Raw genomic sequence first — 20,673 nt, 5'->3', positions numbered from 1 at the left:
TGCAGCCCTGACACACTTCTCCAAGCACAGTGGCCCACATTCAGCCTGCCCCAGGGCCTATGTCACCGATATGACAGGCTAATGTCATGATAAGTCACTTCTTTGTCATGATAAGTCTCCAAGCACAGTGGCCCACATTCAGCCTGCCCCAGGGCATAAGTCACCGATATGACAGGCTAACGTCATGATAAGTCACTTCTTTGTCATGATAAGTCTCCAAGCACAGTGGCCCACATTCAGCCTGCCCCAGGTCCTATGTCAGACTAATTTCAGGCTAATGTCATGATAAGTCACTTATATGTCATGAAAAGTGTCAAAGTACAGTGGTCCATCACTCCCTTTGAAGGGTATATTACTTGAACATTTCCAAGTTTATCAGTAAACTACCAGAATTTTGGTATCTTTCAATGGTGTTATTTTATTTTATCAGATGACATCTAGTGGCCTATTTGGGTACTTCCGATTAGTACAGGTCTCTGTAATTATCTCTGGCCCTCTGTCTGGCCTGAAAATATCTCAAATAATCAAATAAGATGAATTTAAAATAAAAAATAGAATGACAAAGCTGTAAAACATGATCTTAAATACAACCATCAACTTAGTGGCTTCCATTGGTGTTTAAGATGAGAGTTTTAGCATTACATATAATTAATTCAATTTTTTTTACACACTTGTATTATTTGACTGTCTTTGTTGTAAATGTATTGTTGTCAAACTGGTGGCAGTTGTGAAGAAAGTCAACAGTTGGAAGAGTTGCAGCGTTAATTGAAACTGGTGGCAGTTGTGAAGAAAGTCAACAGTTGGAAGAGTTGCAGTGTTAATTGAAACTGGTGGCAGTTGTGAAGAAAGTCAACAGTTGGAAGAGTTGCAGCGTTAATTGAAACTGGTGGCAGTTGTGAAGAAAGTCAACAGTTGGAAGAGTTGCAGCGTTAATTGAAACTGGTGGCAGTTGTGAAGAAAGTCAACAGTTGGAAGAGGTTGCAGCGTTAATTGAAACTGGTGGCAGTTGTGAAGAAAGTCAACAGTTGGAAGAGTTGCAGCGTTAATTGAAACTGGTGGCAGTTGTGAAGAAAGTCAACAGTTGGAAGAGTTGCAGCGTTAATTGAAACTGGTGGCAGTTGTGAAGAAAGTCAACAGTTGGAAGAGTTGCAGCGTTAATTGAAACTGGTGGCAGTTGTGAAGAAAGTCAACAGTTGGAAGAGTTGCAGCGTTAATTGAAACTGGTGGCAGTTGTGAAGAAAGTCAACAGTTGGAAGAGTTGCAGCGTTAATTGAAACTGGTGGCAGTTGTGAAGAAAGTCAACAGTTGGAAGAGTTGCAGCGTTAATTGAAACTGGTGGCAGTTGTGAAGAAAGTCAACAGTTGGAAGAGTTGCAGCGTTAATTGAAACTGGTGGCAGTTGTGAAGAAAGTCAACAGTTGGAAGAGTTGCAGCGTTAATTGAAACTGGTGGCAGTTGTGAAGAAAGTCAACAGTTGGAAGAGTTGCAGCGTTAATTGAAACTGGTGGCAGTTGTGAAGAAAGTCAACAGTTGGAAGAGTTGCAGCGTTAATTGAAACTGGTGGCAGTTGTGAAGAAAGTCAACAGTTGGAAGAGTTGCAGCGTTAATTGAAACTGGTGGCAGTTGTGAAGAAAGTCAACAGTTGGAAGAGTTGCAGCGTTAATTGAAACTGGTGGCAGTTGTGAAGAAAGTCAACAGTTGGAAGAGTTGCAGCGTTAATTGAAACTGGGTGGCAGTTGTGAAGAAAGTCAACAGTTGGAAGAGTTGCAGCGTTAATTGAAACTGGTGGCAGTTGTGAAGAAAGTCAACAGTTGGAAGAGTTGCAGCGTTAATTGAAACTGGTGGCAGTTGTGAAGAAAGTCAACAGTTGGAAGAGTTGCAGCGTTAATTGAAACTGGTGGCAGTTGTGAAGAAAGTCAACAGTTGGAAGAGTTGCAGCGTTAATTGAAAATAACGCTGTTGTTGATTAAATGCTTTTTCCATTAACGAGGCTATTTTCTCTTGATCCATATGGTCTGTCCATTAGAAACTTATGGACAATATGGACACAGATATAAAACGTGTATACTATATATGAAAAGATTTTTTTAAAGTTATTTGAGTATAAATTACCAAAGTTACCATATATTAGCAGTTATTTAGCCAAATGAATTACCAAGAATCTGGCAACTTTGGTAAATTACTGGTAGCTTTGCAAGCCTAGTGAGTAACCATCTAACGTCAAGTTGTAAAATCCCGAACTTCCACTTCAAGTCACACCAATGTCACAGTTATGGGACATTCAAATTGTCTTCTTCTTTCTCTCTCCCTCCCTCCCTCCCACTCACTTTATCCTTCTCTCTCCCTCCGTCACTCTCGTTAAAGGGCTGGTAGACCCTGATTAGAATGCGGGGGAGTGAGCCACTGCTGAACATTTTTAATATATTGATTAACCTCTTAACAGAGAGAGAAAGAGAGAGAGAGGGAGAGAGAGCGAAAGAGAGAGGGATCAAGAGAGGGACACAGAGGAAATGAAACAATGAATTAAAATGGTCCAAACAGTGAGTAGAAGTAAGTAGCCCACACACACCCACGTACACACAATGTGAGGATCCTGCACTGCTCTGTCCAGGCCTATTTGAACTCCTCATATGAACATCACAAGTGTCGGGGCTCCGTGGTCACCATGGTAACAGGTTCAGGGGGGCAGTGTCATGGTGTGTGTATTTGACTGTGTGTGTGTATATATGTGTGCTATGACTGCGTGCACGAGTGTGTGTGTGTGTATGTGTGTGTATGTGTGTGGTGTATATGTGTGTGTGTGTGTGTGTGTGTGTGTGTGTGTGTGTGTGTGTGTGTGTGTGTGTGTGTGTGTGTGTGTGTGTGTGTGTGTGTGTGTGTGTGTGTGTGTGTGTGTGTGTGTGTGTGTGTGTGTGTGTGTCTGCATGCAATGTGTGTGTGGTTGTGTGTGTTTGTGCCGCTTCCCTGTCCAGCTGTGGTAAAGAGAAAGAGAGAGAGAACGAGAGAGAGAGAACGAGAGAGAGAACGAGAGAGAGAGAGAGAGAGAGACAGAGAGAGAGAGAGACAGAGAGAGAGAGAGAGAGAGAGACAGAGAGAGAGAGAGAGAGAGACACACAGAGAGAGACAGAGAGAGAGACAGAGAGAGAGACAGAGAGAGAGAGAGAGAGAGAGAGAGAGAGAGAGAGAGAGAGAGAGAGAGAGAGAGAGAGAGAGAGAGAGAGAGAGCAGGTTGGGACCACGGGATGGGATGCCAACAAGAAGGGTCCACAGAAAAACATACAAATGTGCTGACTGCTCAGTTTCCATGGGAACGGCCCCTCCCCCTTTTCCTCCCTCCCTCCCTCCTCATTGCACTTGCTAAAGCATGACGAGCCCTGCTCATACATCTCACCCTGTCTTAATAATGTCTGTCTGTCTATTCCTGGGAGTGCTCACACATTGTTGTCTCTATTTTTCAGTTGTGTTTATGCAATCATCTGATGTCACAGTTCTGTGTGTGTGTGGACCCTTCCTCCCCTCACCCTCCCTTCCCCCTCTCCCTCCCCTCTCCCTCCATCCGTCGCCTCCCTTCCCTCTTCCCCCTCCCTCCCTCCCCTCACCCTCCCTCCGTCCCTTCACAACCCACCCCACACCCCCTCCGTCCCCCCTTCCCCCCTCCCCCCCTCACACTCCCTCCCTCCGTCCCTCCCGCCTCCCTCCCCTCCCCTCCCCCCTCCCCCTGCACACTGAACTACTGGAAATACACCTTTTAAAGACATTCTCAGAGATCCATCCAGGATAAACACTGTGAATGTTAGGTTATGTCAATTACAAAGCACCCGTGACATCTCAATGCGTTAGTCAGTCAATGCATTTCCTCGGTCATTGAATCATGGCCTATGGTTCTGTGCTTTCTTCCACATCCTCCGCTAAAACCTGGGGTCACACTGCATCCCTATGGACGTTCAGGGAAACTGCAACACAACACTTGAAAATGACATTTCCATAATAAAATGTCTTGAAGTATTTCTGGTTGTGAAATAGTAGAAGTAGTGGAAGTGACTGCAGTAGAACACGTTGTAGTAGTAGTGGTAGTAATATGGTTGTTATAGGTGTCATGACGTGGCCCTTTTCTGGGTGTAGATCGTAGCTTCCCCCTCTCTCACTCTCTCCTACACCCAGGTTCTGTTATCTCAGGTCGTAAATTCCTGGCGGAGACTCTCTCCCCGTTTTCATGCAGAGAGAGAGACCACAGAGTGGAAAAAGGATTTCACGTGGCCGAACTCCTAAATCCCCAAAATGGGAAAATTAAACTCTATGTCCACTTGTGAGAATGTGGGAAGGGGCCGTGGACACTTAAGTGACAGTTATGTTGAGTGTGTTTCATTTGGTGACCTCACGAAGGACAGGAAACACACATAACTATATCTCTGAATGTGTACATTTCTCAATTATGGTGTTTGCATCTAATTCTTGTATAAAATGAATGAGTAAAGATGAAACTATTTGTGAAATTATGTAACGTGATGTTAACCTTTTAATGTGAGAGAATTGTATTCCCTGTCAAGTTTAACTAGTCAGCGGCCACGCCCCCGTGAGCACAGACATGATCTGGCGTCATGGAACCACCTTTTCTATTGTTACGAATAACCCCCCCCCCCCCCCCCCCCCCTGAGGAAATCCTCTTCAGACCACGCATACCTCTGTGTAAGCTGAGGTGGCACAGGTTTGTGTACTAAGACTAAGCAAACCCACAGCGGGAGCTGTGATTGCGAACAGTTGAGTACCAACACTAGAAAACTATGCAGCTTGGAGCATTGGCTACACGGCTGGAAATGGTTCAACTCTGAGACTCTCAACCCCTACAGAATAAGAGCAAATCTTAGATACTAATCACTAGTCTGCAGCTAGAAATTATGTAAACCTGGGATGCGAATACCGACAACCGCCGAAACATCTACTCTAAGAACAATGGACGCCTGACGTATCCATTACAACAGGCATTATCAAGAGCCACCGATAGAGCTACCACCATGAGTAACCAGAGACTCTCTGATGAACTGACTCTCCCACAGATGGACTGATGATTCCAACAGAGAAGATCACAACAACATATGGGCATAAATATATTGATTGCAATTATTTCCGAATGAGCGAGCGTTCATGTGCAAATGATTAGCATTTCAATTAATATAATTATCCACTGTGTGTAGGGATCCATTTTGTCTTTCCCGCTCTTTCTCAGTCAACACCCCCTTCCCTTTGTCCACCAAGCCGTCATATCAGTTTAGCCCACTAGGGAACCTTCCCTATCATTGTTAGTAACCAATATCTACTGTTTGTTTGTTCATGCATTTCTGTGATTATTTAGTTAGTTAGTAAATAAATGATTAAGCCAATTGGTGTATGGGTGATTTATTAAAAAAAAGCCTGGGTTTGTGCAGATAACCAACAATTTACAACGTTCAGATGAGACTGATGTAAGGTAAAGAATAATTCATTAATAGAAGACTAATTGATCAGATATTAAAATATCTGAAGAGTTATATTCAGAAAATTATAACTTTGTAATCTGAAGATTTTCCGTGGTGCCCCGACTTCCTAGTTAATTACATTTACATGATTAATTTAATCACGTAATAATAATTACAGAGAATTGATTTGATAAAATAGCATGGGCTATGGGTTGGTTATAGTGACCTATTTCGGGGTGGTTTGTAGGTGGGGAGTTAGTATAGTGGATTCTAGTGGGCTAGTATAGAGTGAGTACTACAGCATCTTAAATAATATAATCTGTTTTTAAACTCTCTGCTGGCGGGAATATTAAAGCTATAATGTGTGTTATGAAGCTTTTGGAGGTAGAAAACAATTTTCCAATGATCCTTAGGTGGATACAGTGAAAACTGGATGAGCAGCTCAGGTAGATAGTAACCTGTGGATAAAGGAACATGTTGCAAGTTGCATTACAGGTTTAATAGCTCCAAACAAGAACATATTCTTGACCAGGTACTGTGTGGAGATTGTTTTACCAGTTCTACAGCTCCAGGCAAGAACACGTTCTAGACCAGGTATGGAGATGGTCATTTTACTTCAGATACATCTTACTGGATTTTAAATCAAATAAAACGTTGCTATAATTCAGTAAGAACACGACTGTAATTTGACATTTGTTTGCATTACTGCACAGCAAGCACATTGATAACTGGAAAATGACGGAAAGGTCTGTGCTTGTGGTCTTGAAGTATTTATCGTTGTGGTAATGATGGCAGTAGTAGTGGTTTTAGTAGTTATGCAGTAATACGGATGTCAAAGGCTATGGGTCAGTTCAAGTGAGTTATTTTGGGGTTGTTTGTAGGTGTGGAGTTATTATAACTCGACTTCGTCTCGGGCCTAACAACACCCGTGCCAATATATCCTTAAAACAACGGCTTCTCTGGCGTTATCACTTAACACCCGTTGGGCCTCTGGGTTTGAAAACTCTGAGCTTGTAGTGTGAAAAATATAAGAAGTAAAAAAAAGTATATTTTCAAGCAACCTGAAGACAGTCAGCCTGCGCTTTTTAAAAGTTGTTTTGGTGTTGGTAGCTTTAAGGGATCAAGAGCAGCGGCATATCCAAATATTTCCCGTTGAAGCCGATGGAGCTTTTATAGTTCAGAAAGTACAAATGGTATCAAAAAGCTTTATACAACCTATTTCAGAGGGGTCCGCCCATTTTAAAGTTTGAATGGCGTTTCTACATTAAACACTTGAAGACAAGTTACAGTGGACATTTTTACCATTGAAGTCTATGGCCATTGAAATGCATTGGGATTTATGCAAATAGTATAAAAGTATAAGTAGTAACGATGGGCACAAATATCGGTATTTTTTGATATGAGCAAGGCATATCGTGATATCAGTTTATCCTTGCTCTTAACCGACACTATTCTGTCAAATGGAATACATGTTCCTGCATGAACAAAATCCTCTCAATTTAGCATAATTACCAGCCTTCTGATGAGCCATCAACGTGCTTACCATTGTATTGAAACTGGTTGTGTAGGTTAGGCCTCCAGAACATTCCCACATGCCTCTGTCACATACACTACCGTTCAAAAGTTTGGGGTCACTTACAAATGTCCTTGTTTTTGAAGGAAGAGCACGTTTTTTGTCCATTAAAATAACATCAAATTGATCAGAAATACAGTGTAGACATTGTTAATGTTGTAAATGACTGTTGTAGCTGGAAACAGCAGATTTTTTATGGAATATCTACATAGGCGTACAGAGGCCCATTATCAGCAACCATCATTCCTGTGTTCCAATGGCACGTTGTGTTAGCTAATCCACGTTAATAATTTTAAAAGGCTAATTGAACATTAGAAAACCCTTTCGCAGTTATGTTAGCACAGCTGAAAACCTCTTCACTGTTGACATAAAAAACCTGCCGTTTCCAGCTGCAATAGTCATTTCCAACATTAACAATGTTTTCACTGTATTTCTGATCTATCTGATGTTATTTTAATGGCCAAAAAATAAGCTTTTATTTCAAAATACAAGGACATTTCTAAGTGACCCCAAACTTTTGAACGGTAGTGCATACTCCCTCTCCAGCCTCTAGGTCATCAGGCTGCTGATTACCCCGCACACCTGTCACCATCGTCTCGCGCACCTGTCACCATCATCTCGCGCACATGTCACCATCGTCTCGCGCACCTGTCACCATCGTCTCGCGCACCTGTCACCATCGTCTCACGCACCTGTCACCATCATCTCGCGTACCTGTCACCATCGTCTCGCGCACCTGTCACCATCGTCTCACGCACCTGTCACCATCATCTCGCGTACCTGTCACCATCGTCTCGCGCACCTGTCACCATCGTCTCGCGCACCTGTCACATCGTCTCGCGCACCTGTCACCATCGTCTCGCGCACCTGTCACCGTCGTCTCGCGCACCTGTCACCGTCGTCTCGCGCACCTATCACCGTCGTCTCGCGCACCTATCACCATCGTCTCGCGCACCTGTCACCATCGTCTCGCGCACCTGTCACCATCGTCTCGCGCACCTGTCACCATCGTCTCGCGCACCTGTCACCATCGTCTCGCGCACCTGTCACCATCGTCTCGCTCACCTGTCACCATCGTCTCACGTACCTGTCACCATCGTCTCGCGTATCTGCGCCTCATGACACTCATCTGGACTCCATCACCTCCTTGATTATGTTCCCTACGTCTGTAACTCCCCTTGGTTCTTTCCTCGGGTGTTATTGACTGTTTTCATGTCGGTGCGTTGTTTGTGTTACGTGTTCATTGTTTCATTTATTTATTAGAGCCATCCCTGAACTTGCTTCCCGACTCTCAGCGCACATCTTTTCCAGCCTCAATCAGAACAATCAGAAAGAAGTTGTCTGGAATTCAAGAAGCTGTGGAAGTAAAGTCCACACAGTATCAGCAATATCATTCATTCAAACAGATATGATATCGATATCGGTTTGAAAAAAAATGCAACTGATATAGTCTCCATATCTCCGCCCATCACCAATAAGTAATATCTAAACATTGCAGAGGTGTTCAGTCCCAGGGTCCTTAGTGATGAGCTTTGAGGGCACTATGGTGTTGAACGCTGAGCTGTAGTCAATAAACAGCATTCTCACGTAGGTGTTCCTTTTGTCCAAGCAATGCAAGGAATGTCCCCCGGCCATGTTTCTGGTATTACTGGTATTATTAGGTTGGTGGATGGTGATTTATGGCATGAATGAGCCATTTTGACAGATGCACAATTTCAGAAAGCACATAATAGGCACAGACAGACGTGTAAACGTCCTTCTACCCCTCCTCTCTTCTTCCCCTCCTCTTTTCTCCTCCTCCTCCAACCTGAAGACTAGAAAGACCTGTAAACGTCCTTCTACCCCTCCTCTCTTCTTCCCTCCTCTTTTCTCCTCCTCCTCCAACCTGAAGAGTAGAAAGACCTGGATATAATAGATACCTCCCAGTTCTGCTGCTCTCATTCCTCACAATTGTCTAGTCAACTGTCGTCATGTTTCACTCTCCAGACCACACCTCTCCGCCATCAGTGGAAGGGCTGGACCTGTTGAGTCCCTACCTGTTCACACACAGAGGGTGCAACTTTACAGTGGGGGAGACCGACCCCCAGTACATCGACTCCCTCCAGAGCTTTGAGATTCAAGAAACGGACATTTTCCTCGTCTCCTACCCCAAATCAGGTGAGTTTGTGTTTGTGTGTGTGTGATAAAAATGATAAGAAAAACAATCGAGAGATTCACCAGCCTAAGCTTTTGCCACATATTTTTCAGTAAGGGCCGGTTACATGTATAGTAATAAATTAAACACCTCCAAATTAAAATGTCATCTATTACGGAGGTTTATATCTTGTAAAATGACAGGGGGAACTTGTTCATTTGAATTCCATGTTTGTATATTGCTTAAATGTGGAACAAAATTGCATTATTCAAGTCACAAGTGTGTTCCAAAGTCGATGGGTTTATTGATACCCTCGCCGCTCTTTGGAAGTCACCCTATGAGTTTCCTCTCAGCATGTGACATTGTTGGTAAGGACATAGTTGGTAAGAGCAAGGGGTTGGTTTGAGATTCACCGATCGCCTAGTGAAAGTCCTCACACCCTTTTCAGAGTTGTCACATTTTGCTCAATTAAATTCAAATATAACAACGGATTACCTGGGATTTCCCCCCACTGATCTACTCAACTTTCTCCACACTTTCTAAGTCGAATAAACAATTATAGAATTTGACAAAAATGAGATGGTGGTTATTGTTTTTAATGGTGTTTTACCTAGACTGCACCACTAATGTCCCATTTGGGACAATAAAGATGTGTGTTTAATAAACATAACTTTATTTTCCATGAAAGGACATTTGTCTTGGAAGTTAAAGGGCTGCAGCTTCCACGTCAATTATCACATAATACTGTATAAACCCCTCAATATAAGGCGTAGTGCAATAACTTTCCTCTCTCTGTGTGTGTGTGTGTGCGTGTGTGTGTGTGTGTGTGTGTGTGTGTGTGTGTGTGTGTGTGTGTGTGTGTGTGCGTGTGTGTAGGTACGATATGGACCCAGCAGATCCTGGTCCAGGTGGTGGAGGCGGCCTACCCTGAGAGTAGTGGCACCGACCAGAGCTCCACCAACCTGGAGAAGATGCCCTGGCTAGAGTACCCAGACACCCGCCCCGAGCGCCCGCGCCCCGCACCTAGACTTTTCATCTCCCACCTGCCTCCAGACCTGCTGCCCGCCAGCCTGAACACCAAGAGACCCAAGGTACAACCACCAAGCCGACACATAGAATGACCAGGAAACGGGTAAAGCCCGCCCACCAAAGAGGGGTTGAGATAAAGGAAAAAAGAGGACTTCCCAGTGTATCTGTGACAAATGACAATAATGTCATCTTCTTCTTCCTCTTCTTCCTCTGTGGTGTTCAGATTGTGTACGTGATGAGAAACCCGAAGGACAACATGGTGTCCTACTACCACTTCTGTCACGTGTGGAGCAAGCTGGAGACACCCATCAGCTTCCAGGATTTCTATGACCAGTACCTGACAGGGAAAAGTAAGTTATTGTGAAGTATTTTCCTTATATGTCATTACGACAACGTTTTAATGATATTGTTAGCTTCTTGTTAACAAACAGTAATAACCCTTCGCCTCCCTACTTGAGATATTATAATGTACCAGTGACATGTTTGAACAAACAGAAACGTTGTAAACTCCTCCTTGTCTCTCTCAGTAACTTTCCACACAGTCCCTTGTTCCCCTCCTGCCTCGAAGACATATAGTTATTATACATGTCGTCAATACGGTCTTATATAGTGACAGGAATAAGTCCATTTCAAATTGCCACCCAACAGTCCCCTTTTCTTTGAATCGTGACTCCATACTGTTCAACATTACATCAACTGTGAAATTGCTTCGAAATAAAACAGAAAAGAAAACATGATTCATATTTTCACAATTGATTAATATGTTCACGCCTCCGAGGCCTATGGCCTCTGTGTGTATATCGTGCTTTGTCTACACCCAAGGCTCAATAAGGCCCTCTTATCATAGTTATAACCACACCGATCACCTTTGTCATTTCCCCCCCATCTTTCATTGTTCCTCCTATATACAACCGATAATTACATTTCTGTTGGAGATGTTCACGTTCCCTTCCTCTTTCGGGTTCCTAAGAGAGTGATAGTAGGAAAGAAAACTAGGAAAGAGAGAGAACACAAAACATTGAACTGATTATTAAATAGTTCAACTCGAAGTTAAACAACATGACGATTCCCACTCCGCAGATCCACATCCTCTGCTGGGATCCACAAAAATGAAGGCTCTATACACCTCCTCATGTGTGTATCCAGTCTCCCCCTCAGGCTGCATGTTTACTGCTGTTCCCACACTGCTGTTCCCACACTGCTGTTCCCACACTGGTGTTCCCACACTGCTGTTCCCACACTGCTGTTCCCACACTGCTGTTCCCACACTGCTGTTCCCACACTGGTGTTCCCACACTGCTGTTCCCACACTGGTGTTCCCACACTGCTGTTCCCACACTGCTGTTCCCACACTGCTGTTCCCACACTGCTGTTCCCACACTGCTGTTCCCACACTGGTGGATCCCCCACTCCATGTCATCCGTAGTTCCCAATGGATTCTTACTAATTACTCATTTGTTTTAGAAACCACCTGCAGGATGAGTCGTGCGCCCTCCCTTTGTCCTCCCCTCACAGCAGCGCTCTGTCTCTCCTTACAGCCTTTCCGAATCATAATTACAACTATTTATAAATCATCCAACCCACATTCAGGATGACAGTCATTTAGGATGACAGTCATTTAGGATGACAGTCATTCAGGATGACAGTCATTCAGGATGGCAGTCATTTAGGATGACAGTCCCTAGTGCTTCAGTCAGTCTATCACTAGAATGTAAGACATCCCCGTAGCACCAACCGACAGTGGCAGAATGTACATTTACAGAACGGGAGACATACAGTATGTACCGCTAATGTTAACATAAAGTATCTTATATTTCTAGCATTAACTTTTCTCAGTACAGCCCCCGTTTGTCCCTGTATTACACTTCCATGAGTGGGATGTTAATGCCAGATCGGTATCTCAATGCTATACATTTCCCAGTATGCAGACCCCCACAATTAACCTGATACCCCAAATAAACTATTTTGGGCAACTTTTTGTCGACGTTTACTGACACCGGCCATTATTCAACATGTTTGAGCGTTTGTAAATTCATCAGTTATTCTGCGCTCTGGCACACTCAGACGAGAAGTCTACTCCGCTCTGAAATCGGAGTAGATGGCCAAAGCGAATTTACGAACGTACCCGAATAGGCATGGTGGCATTCTTCTTGCCACTGAGTGTAAATATTTACGCCAGTACAATACTGGACTGTCTTTTCCTCAATGATGCTGCGTGACTTTACTTGCGAAAGGAGGGTAAAACGGGGGTAGTTGGAGTTTACCCTCCACTGCCGCGCTACAGTGCCCATCCTATTAATGCACAAACATTACGAGGGTAATTCCACCCCAATGCAGGTGCTTAACACAATGTGTTACAAATGCTCCTTCATACTTGTAAAGGCAGTCAATGTTGTTCTCCTCCTCAAACGAGGAGGAGCATGGATAGGACCAAGATGCGGATTGAGGGAAATAAGCCATCTTTTAATGAAAACAGCAAAACAATACACTACAAAACTACAAAACAACAAATGTGACTAACCTTCAACTGTCCTGTGAGGACACAGGAACAAACACCCACAAAACACCAGTGAAACCCTGGCTGCCTTTGTATGACTCTCAATTAGAGACAAACAATACACACCTGTCTCTAATTGAGAATCATACCAGGCCGAACACAAAACCCCACATAGAAATACAAACATAGACAAACCCACCCAACTCACGCCCTGACCAACTAAAATGAATACAAAACAAAGGAAAACAGGTCAGGAACGTGACAGAACCCCCCCCTTAAGGTGCGAACTCCGGGCGCACCAGCACAAAGTCTAGGGGAGGGTCTGGGTGGGCGTCTGTCCACGGTGGCGGCTCTGGCGGTGGACGCGGTCCCCACCCCACCATAATCAATCCCCGCTTCTTTATCCCCCTCCCAATGACCACCCTCCCACTAACCCCACCTAAATGAAGGGGCAGCACCGGGATAAGGGGCAGCACCGGGACAAGGGGCAACACCGGGACAAGGGGCAACACCGGGACAAGGGGCAGCACCGGGACAAGGGGCAGCACCGGGACAAGGGGCAGCACCGGGACAAGGGGCAGCACCGGGACAAGGGGCAGCACCGGGACAAGGGGCAGCACCGGGACAAGGGGCAGCACCGGGACAAGGGGAAGCACCGGGATAAGGGGCAGCAGGTCCTGGCTGAGGGACTCCGGCAGGTCCTGGCTGAGGGACTCCGGCAGGTCCGGGCTGAGTGGCAGCTCCGGACTGTAGGGCAGCTCCGGACTGTAGGGCAGCTCCGGACTGTAGGGCAGCTCCGGACTGTAGGGCAGCTCCGGACTGTAGGGCAGCTCCGGACTGGCGGGCGTCTCTGGCAGCTCCTGACTGGCGGGCGTCTCTGGCAGCTCCTGACTGGCGGGCGTCTCTGGCAGCTCCTGACTGGCGGGCGTCTCTGGCAGCTCCTGACTGGCGGGCGTCTCTGGCAGCTCCTGACTGGCGGGCGTCTCTGGCAGCTCCTGACTGGCGGGCGTCTCTGGCAGCTCCTGACTGGCGGGCGTCTCTGGCGGCTCCTGACTGGCGGGCGTCTCTGGCGGCTCCTGACTGGCGGGCGTCTCTGGCGGCTCCTGACTGACGGACGGCTCTAGCGGCTCCTGACTGACGGACGGCTCTAGCGGCTCCTGACTGACGGACGGCTCTACTGGCTCGGGACAGACGGGCGGCTCTAATGGCTCGTGGCAGACGGACGACTCAGATGGCGCTGGGCAGACAGACGGCTCAGACGGTGCTGGGCAGACAGACGGCTCAGACGGCGCTGGGCAGACAGACGGCTCAGACGGCGCTGGGCAGACAGACGGCTCAGACGGCGCTGGGCAGACAGACGGCTCAGACGGCGCTGGGCAGACAGATGGCTCAGACGGCGCTGGGCAGACAGATGGCTCAGACGGCGCTGGGCAGACAGATGGCTCAGACGGCGCTGGGCAGACAGATGGCTCAGACGGCGCTGGGCAGACAGATGGCTCAGACGGCGCTGGGCAGACAGATGGCTCAGACGGCGCTGGGCAGACAGATGGCTCAGACGGCGCTGGGCAGACAGATGGCTCAGACGGCGCTGGGCAGACAGATGGCTCAGACGGCGCTGGGCAGACAGATGGCTCAGACGGCGCTGGGCAGACAGATGGCTCAGACGGCGCTGGGCAGACAGATGGCTCAGACGGCGCTGGGCAGACGGGCCGTTCAGGCACCGCTGGGCAGACGGCAGACTCTGGCCGGCTGAGACGCACTATAGGCCTGGTGCGTGGTACCGGAACTGGAGGTACCGGGCTGAGGGCACGCACCTCAGGGCGAGTGCGGGGAACAGGAACAGGGCACACTGGACTCTCGTGGCGCACTCTAGGCCTGGTGCGTGGTACCGGAACTGGAGGTACCGGGCTGAGGGCACGCACCTCAGGGCAAGTGCGGGGAGAAGGAACAGTGCGTCCAGGGCTCTGGAGACGCACAGGAGGCTTGGTGCGTGGTGCCGGAACTGGAGGCACCGGGCTGGAGACACGCACCATAGGGAGAGTACGTGGAAGAGGAACAGGGCTCTGGAGATGCACTGGAAGCCTGGTGCGTGGTGTAGGCACTGGTGGTACTGAGCTGGGGTGGGAAGGTGGCGCCGGATATACCGGACCGTGAAGGAGGACACGTGCTCTTGAGCACCGAGCCTCCCCAACCTTACCAGGTTGAATGGACCCCGTAGCCCTGCCAGTGCGGCGAGGTGGAATAGCCCGCACTGGGCTATGCAGGCGAACCGGGGACACCACCTGTAAGGCTGGTGCCATGTACACCGGCCCGAGGAGACGTACTGGAGACCAGATACGTTGGGCCGGCTTCATGGCACTCGGCTCGATGCCCAACCTAGCCCTCCCAGTGCGGCAAGGTGGAATAGCCCGCACTGGGCTAAGCACGCGTACTGGGGACACCGTGCGCTTTACCGCATAACACGGTGTCTGACCAGTACAACGCCCTCTTACTCCACGGCAAGCCCGGGGAGTTGGCTCAGGTATCCAACCCGGCTTCGCCACACTCCCCTTTAGCCCCCCCCCCCCAAGAAATTCTTGGGTGAGCCTCTCGGGCTTCCGTGCTAGCCGCGTACCCTCATACCTGCGCTCCTGGGCTGTGGCTGCCTTCTCCTTCCGAGAGCGGCGATTCTCTCCCACCTTAGCCCAGGGTCCTTCTCCATTGAAAATTTGCTCCCAACTCCATTCCTCTTCTCTCCATTGCTTTAGTTCTTTCTCTCTCTCCTCAATCCGCTTGGTCCTGTTGTGGTGGGTGTTTCTGTAAAGGCAGTCAATGTTGTTCTCCTCCTCAAACGAGGAGGAGCATGGATAGGACCAAGATGCGGATTGAGGGAAATAAGCCATCTTTTAATGAAAACAGCAAAACAATACACTACAAAACTACAAAACAACAAATGTGACTAACCTTCAACTGTCCTGTGAGGACACAGGAACAAACACCCACAAAACACCAGTGAAACCCTGGCTGCCTTTGTATGACTCTCAATTAGAGACAAACAATACACACCTGTCTCTAATTGAGAATCATACCAGGCCGAACACAAAACCCCACATAGAAATACAAACATAGACAAACCCACCCAACTCACGCCCTGACCAACTAAAATGAATACAAAACAAAGGAAAACAGGTCAGGAACGTGACAATACTCTACTTTATTCTCTCGTGAGACCACTCCTCCCACCTCGTTAATAAAGCTATTTCATAATAAGACAGAATAAAGTTTCTCACCAAAGCGGGGTTTTTTTGCGTGCGAGGAGTGTTTGGTCGTCGTGCCAACTTTAACTTGTTACTTTTTAGAATCCATTCCCCTGGCATTTCACATAGATTATCCAAACCCAAAATCGGTTCTATCCCAGCTACCATAACGAATGAGCCCGGTATGATTACTGGCTGGACCTATTGTAAATGGCATGGGTTTTAGTTGCATAACTTTTGGTTCTGTCCCTGTTACTTAACACTGAACTTAATGCAACAACAAAAAATGGTCTAACATTTAGTCAATTTGAGCAACAGCACAGAGGCCAAATGCCTTAAACTCCGGTCGCGTTCAGGATTGCTTGCTGTTGCTCACTAGTCAGTGAAGAAAACATCTGCACAGTAGCACTTACTGTACCTCGGAACGAGTCGTCTCAGAGGGCTCGGGTACCATCTGTGTAATTGGGAATGGAGGGTGCGCGCTTTCCCGACAGTCCGTTTTTTAATGATGCCAGGTAGGCTACTTCGGTTTCATAGCAGAGCCGCGCTTATATGAGAAGCTGAGAAATAAATACAATAACACTTATTTCCCTCCAAGCATCAACCACTGTTAGAGGAGCATGTTCTCACTGTCTGACAGGTGATGTTCCTGTTTGTGGAGCATGTTCTCACTGTCTGACAGGTGATGTTCCTGTTTGTGGAGCATGTTCTCACTGTCTGACAGGTTATGTTCCTGTTTGTGGAGCATGTTCTCACTGTCTGACAGGTGATGTTCCTGTTTGTGGAGCATGTTCTCACTGTCTAACAGGTGATGTTCCTGTTTGGGGAGCATGTTCTCACTGTCTGACAGGTGATGTTCCTGTTTGTGGAGCATGTTCTCACTGTCTGACAGGTGATGTTCCTGTTTGGGGAGCATGTTCTCACTGTCTGACAGGTGATGTTCCTGTTTGTGGAGCATGTTCTCACTGTCTGACAGGTGATGTTCCTGTTTGGGGAGCATGCTCTCGCTTCACAACAGGTGATGTACCGCCCAAACTCTGTATGCAATGGGCTCTTCAACCCTGTTCCTGCAGCTACCCAGTGATTCATTTGGGGAACCAAGTGAAATCTGTTCAGGAACATCGATAGTAACATGTTTTCGCAGTGAAACATATTTCACTAAACAGTTGACAACCCCTCTGGGCGCTCCAGAAAGGAATAAAGCAGAGAGAGGAGGAAATGGAAAGGCGTGGTGGTGAGATATAATGCATAGTTAAATGGCCTAGGACTATACGTTCTCTCCCAGACTTGTGGATAGACATTTTGGAGTGGAACATAAGGTTAAACATACAAACCAGTATACATAATAATGCACACACCAAGGCGGTTACTCAAATGTGTTTGATTTATGATTATAGGCAATTATGTACCACACATCATGAATCAACAGCTCTAGGTTGAACCCATCTGCTCCTCCCCTCACAGAGGTTTCTTCTCACTTCATCTGTTGACTTGACTTTGAGCCAAAGTCCTCGCTCCTCCCTAGTTCCACAGGCTGCCTGTCTATTCAGAGACATTCCCTTCCCCTCCCTTCTTTATCTATTATGTATTAACAATGACATGTTTGAACAGACTGAACCAACAATGACATATGTGAACAGACACAAAGTCCTCCTTGTCTCTCTCAGTAACTTTCCATGCACAGTTCCTTGTTCACGCTCCACCGACACCCTAAACACATAGAGGTCTCATACATGTAGCGCGATCAATATGTTCTAATATAGTGACCGGAAGTAGATTTCAAATTGGAATCCAACAAAACATGTCACATAGCAGTACCTGGCAGGGGAAAGTAAGGTGGAAACGTGTTGCAGGACCGTGTGCGGTAAAGTGTACAGTGTAACATCAACGGCTCCTTACTCTGTAAACTTTTGTAACTTTTACATCGTTGATATCTGCATAAACAAGAAGATGTTTTGTACGCATGATCTCTTTCTGTATATGTTTTTTTGGGGGGGATAAAAGTCAGCCACTGTTAAAGATGTTTTACGTCCTGTCCAATAGCGTGCCTGTGTGTCTGTGTGTTGTTGACAGTGGTGGGTGGATCGTGGTTCGATCACATCCGTGAGTGGTACACCAAGAGAGAGCAGTATGACATTCTCTTTGTCAAGTACGAGGACATGATCAAGGTACAGTAAAGGGTTTTCCTGCATCTCAAATGGAATCCAGGGCCCTCTTGTCAACAGTAGTGCAGTAAGTAGGGAATAGGGGGCTATTTGGGAAGCAGACTCAAGCAGTCTGTCTGCTTCCTTGTCTGTCTCTCTCTCTCTCTCTGTCTGCTTCCTTGTCTGTCTGTTTCTCTCTCTCTCTCTCTCTCTCTCTCTCTCTCTCTCTCTCTCTCTCTCTCTGAGAAACACTTTTGTGCTGTATGACATACAGGGCAACTACCTAATGTCTGCCCCTCTCTCTCTCTCTCTCTCTCTCTCTCTCTCTCTGAGAAACACTTTTATGCTGTATGACATACAGGGCAACTACCTAATGTCTGCCCCTCTCTCTCTCTCTGTCTCTCTGTCTCTCTCCCCACCCCCCTCTCCCTCCCCTCTCCCCCCTCTCTCTCTCTTCACCCCTCTCTCTCTCTCTCCCCCTCTCTCTCTCTGTCTCCCTCCCCTCTCTCTCAGGACCTGAGGTCAGTGGTGGTGGATATCTGTGATTTCCTTGGGAAGGACCTGACCCCCTCGGCCATTGACCACATTGTTGAGAAGGCCAGGTTGGAAATTGTTGTTTATGTGCTCTATCCTGTCTTTTTGACTCTGTATATTGTGTATGCTGCCAAATGAACAGCCTCAATGAGGACGAATCTAATATGATCTGTCTGATTCTTCATGATTGATTGATTGATTGATTGACAGGTTCAAGAACATGAAAAAGGATCCAAAAGCCAACTACGAGTTTCTGCCCAAAGACGTGCTCGTTCTGGAGAAAGGACACTTCCTACGGAAAGGTACACACACACGCACGCACACACACATGAGCAAACACACAACGCACACATACTGTACATACAAACACAAATAGTTACAGTAGGAGTGCTGATAAAGGATTAGTTTCCCCTTTTAGATCATAATTGATAAGACGAATGGACAGGTAGGCTCTGATCCTAGATCAGCACTCTTACTGTGAGAAACTTTATAAATACGCTCCCTGATCCTAGATCAGCACTCCTACTGTGAGAAAGTTTATAAATATGCTCCCTGATCCTAGATCAGCACTCCTACTGTGAGAGGCTTTATAAATACGGGGCCTGATCCTAGATCAGCACTTGTTTTGTATTGCTTTGGCTCATCTGAATATGTGTGTGTGTGTGTGCGTGCGCATGTGCATCCGTCTGTATGTCCACGTGTGTGTGTATGTGCGTGTGCTTGCGTGCGTGCGTGTGTGTGTGTTCTGCACAGGTACCATAGGAGACTGGAAGAACTCGTTGACGGTGGCCCAGAGTGAACGCTTCGACCAGGTGTTTGATGAGAAGATGAAGGACCTGCCTCTAAGGTTCACCTGGGACATCGACCAACATCACAGAGCCACCCAAACCATCGGTCCCGGAGGACACCTGTCACTATAGATCTGAATAGAACATGGATGGGTTCCAAATGGCACCCTATTTCCATATACAGTTTAATACACTACTTTTAATCAGAGCCATATGGGCCCTGGTCAAAAGTAGTGCACTATATAGGGAATGGAGTGCCATTTGGAAAACAGGCCTTTTGTCACTATAGAATCTAATAGAACATGTGTCACTATAAAATTATATAGAACTTAATAGAACTGTTTTAATTGAATAGAACTTCATAATTGAATCGAGTTGAATAGAACTGTACAATTGAATATAACTGTATAATTGAATAGAACCATATAATTGAATAGAACTGTTAAATTGAAAGAACAGTATTATTTAATATAGTTCAATAGAAGTGTAGAATTGAATAGAACTGCTGAATTGAATAGTAGAATTGAATAGTGTGGAATAGAACTATATAATTGAATATAACTGTTGAACTGAATATAACAGTATTATTTAATATAGTTCAATAGAAGTGTAGAATTGAATAAAACTTGAATAATAAAGTAAACTTGAATAGAGTTGAATAGAACTGTATAATTGAATAGAGTTGAATAGAACTGTATAATTGAATAGAGTTGAATATAACTGTATAATTGAATAGAGTTGAATAGAACTGTATAATTGAATAGAGTTGAATAGAACTGTATAATTGAATAGAGTTGAATAGAACTGTATAATTGAATAGAGTTGAATAGACCTGTATAATTGAATAGAGTTGAATAGAACTGTATAATTGAATAGAGTTGAATAGAACTGTATAATTGAATATAACTCTATAATTGAATACTTTGAGTCAATATTCACATAATAATAAGGAATTCCAACAAATTGGGGTAAACAAAGATTCTTTCTCATTGACCCCCAGTGTAAAAGAATATACAGAAATAACAAAAATGATGAAAAGCTGCTGTGTTGCTCAAAGTACAAAAACCTTAAGGAAATGGAATCTGCGAGAAGAGCCCCGTGTCTTCAAGCTATTCGGAGTGGAAGAGTGGGAAATAGTGGGAACCCAGTGTCTAAGAAGCTATGAAGAGGACTGGCCACCCCTCATAGCCTGGTTCCTCTCTCTACACGTAGCTATGTGGGTAATAGTGGGAACCCAGTGTCTAAGAAGCTATGAAGAGGACTGGCCACCCCTCATAGCCTGGTTC

The 20,673-nt window shown here is 46.0% G+C and overlaps 1 protein-coding gene across 1 annotated transcript; it reads left to right on the top strand.

The window, feature by feature from the left end:
- The first annotated feature begins 8,955 nt into the window (after positions 1-8,955).
- Positions 8,956-20,038, top strand: LOC129839777 (amine sulfotransferase-like). The gene is made up of 7 exons (XM_055907415.1): positions 8,956-9,182; positions 10,036-10,250; positions 10,412-10,538; positions 17,995-18,089; positions 18,579-18,667; positions 18,810-18,901; positions 19,353-20,038. The coding sequence occupies exons 1-7, from the start codon at positions 8,996-8,998 to the stop codon at positions 19,517-19,519; spliced, it is 972 nt and encodes a 323-aa protein (XP_055763390.1). The 5' UTR covers positions 8,956-8,995; the 3' UTR covers positions 19,520-20,038.
- The last annotated feature ends 635 nt before the right edge of the window (positions 20,039-20,673 follow it).

This window comes from Salvelinus fontinalis, chromosome 40 (genome assembly GCF_029448725.1).
Source record: "Salvelinus fontinalis isolate EN_2023a chromosome 40, ASM2944872v1, whole genome shotgun sequence".
Lineage (NCBI taxonomy): Eukaryota > Metazoa > Chordata > Actinopteri > Salmoniformes > Salmonidae > Salvelinus > Salvelinus fontinalis.
Note: the sequence above shows the minus strand (reverse complement) of the source record. Positions and strands in the feature narration are given on the sequence as shown.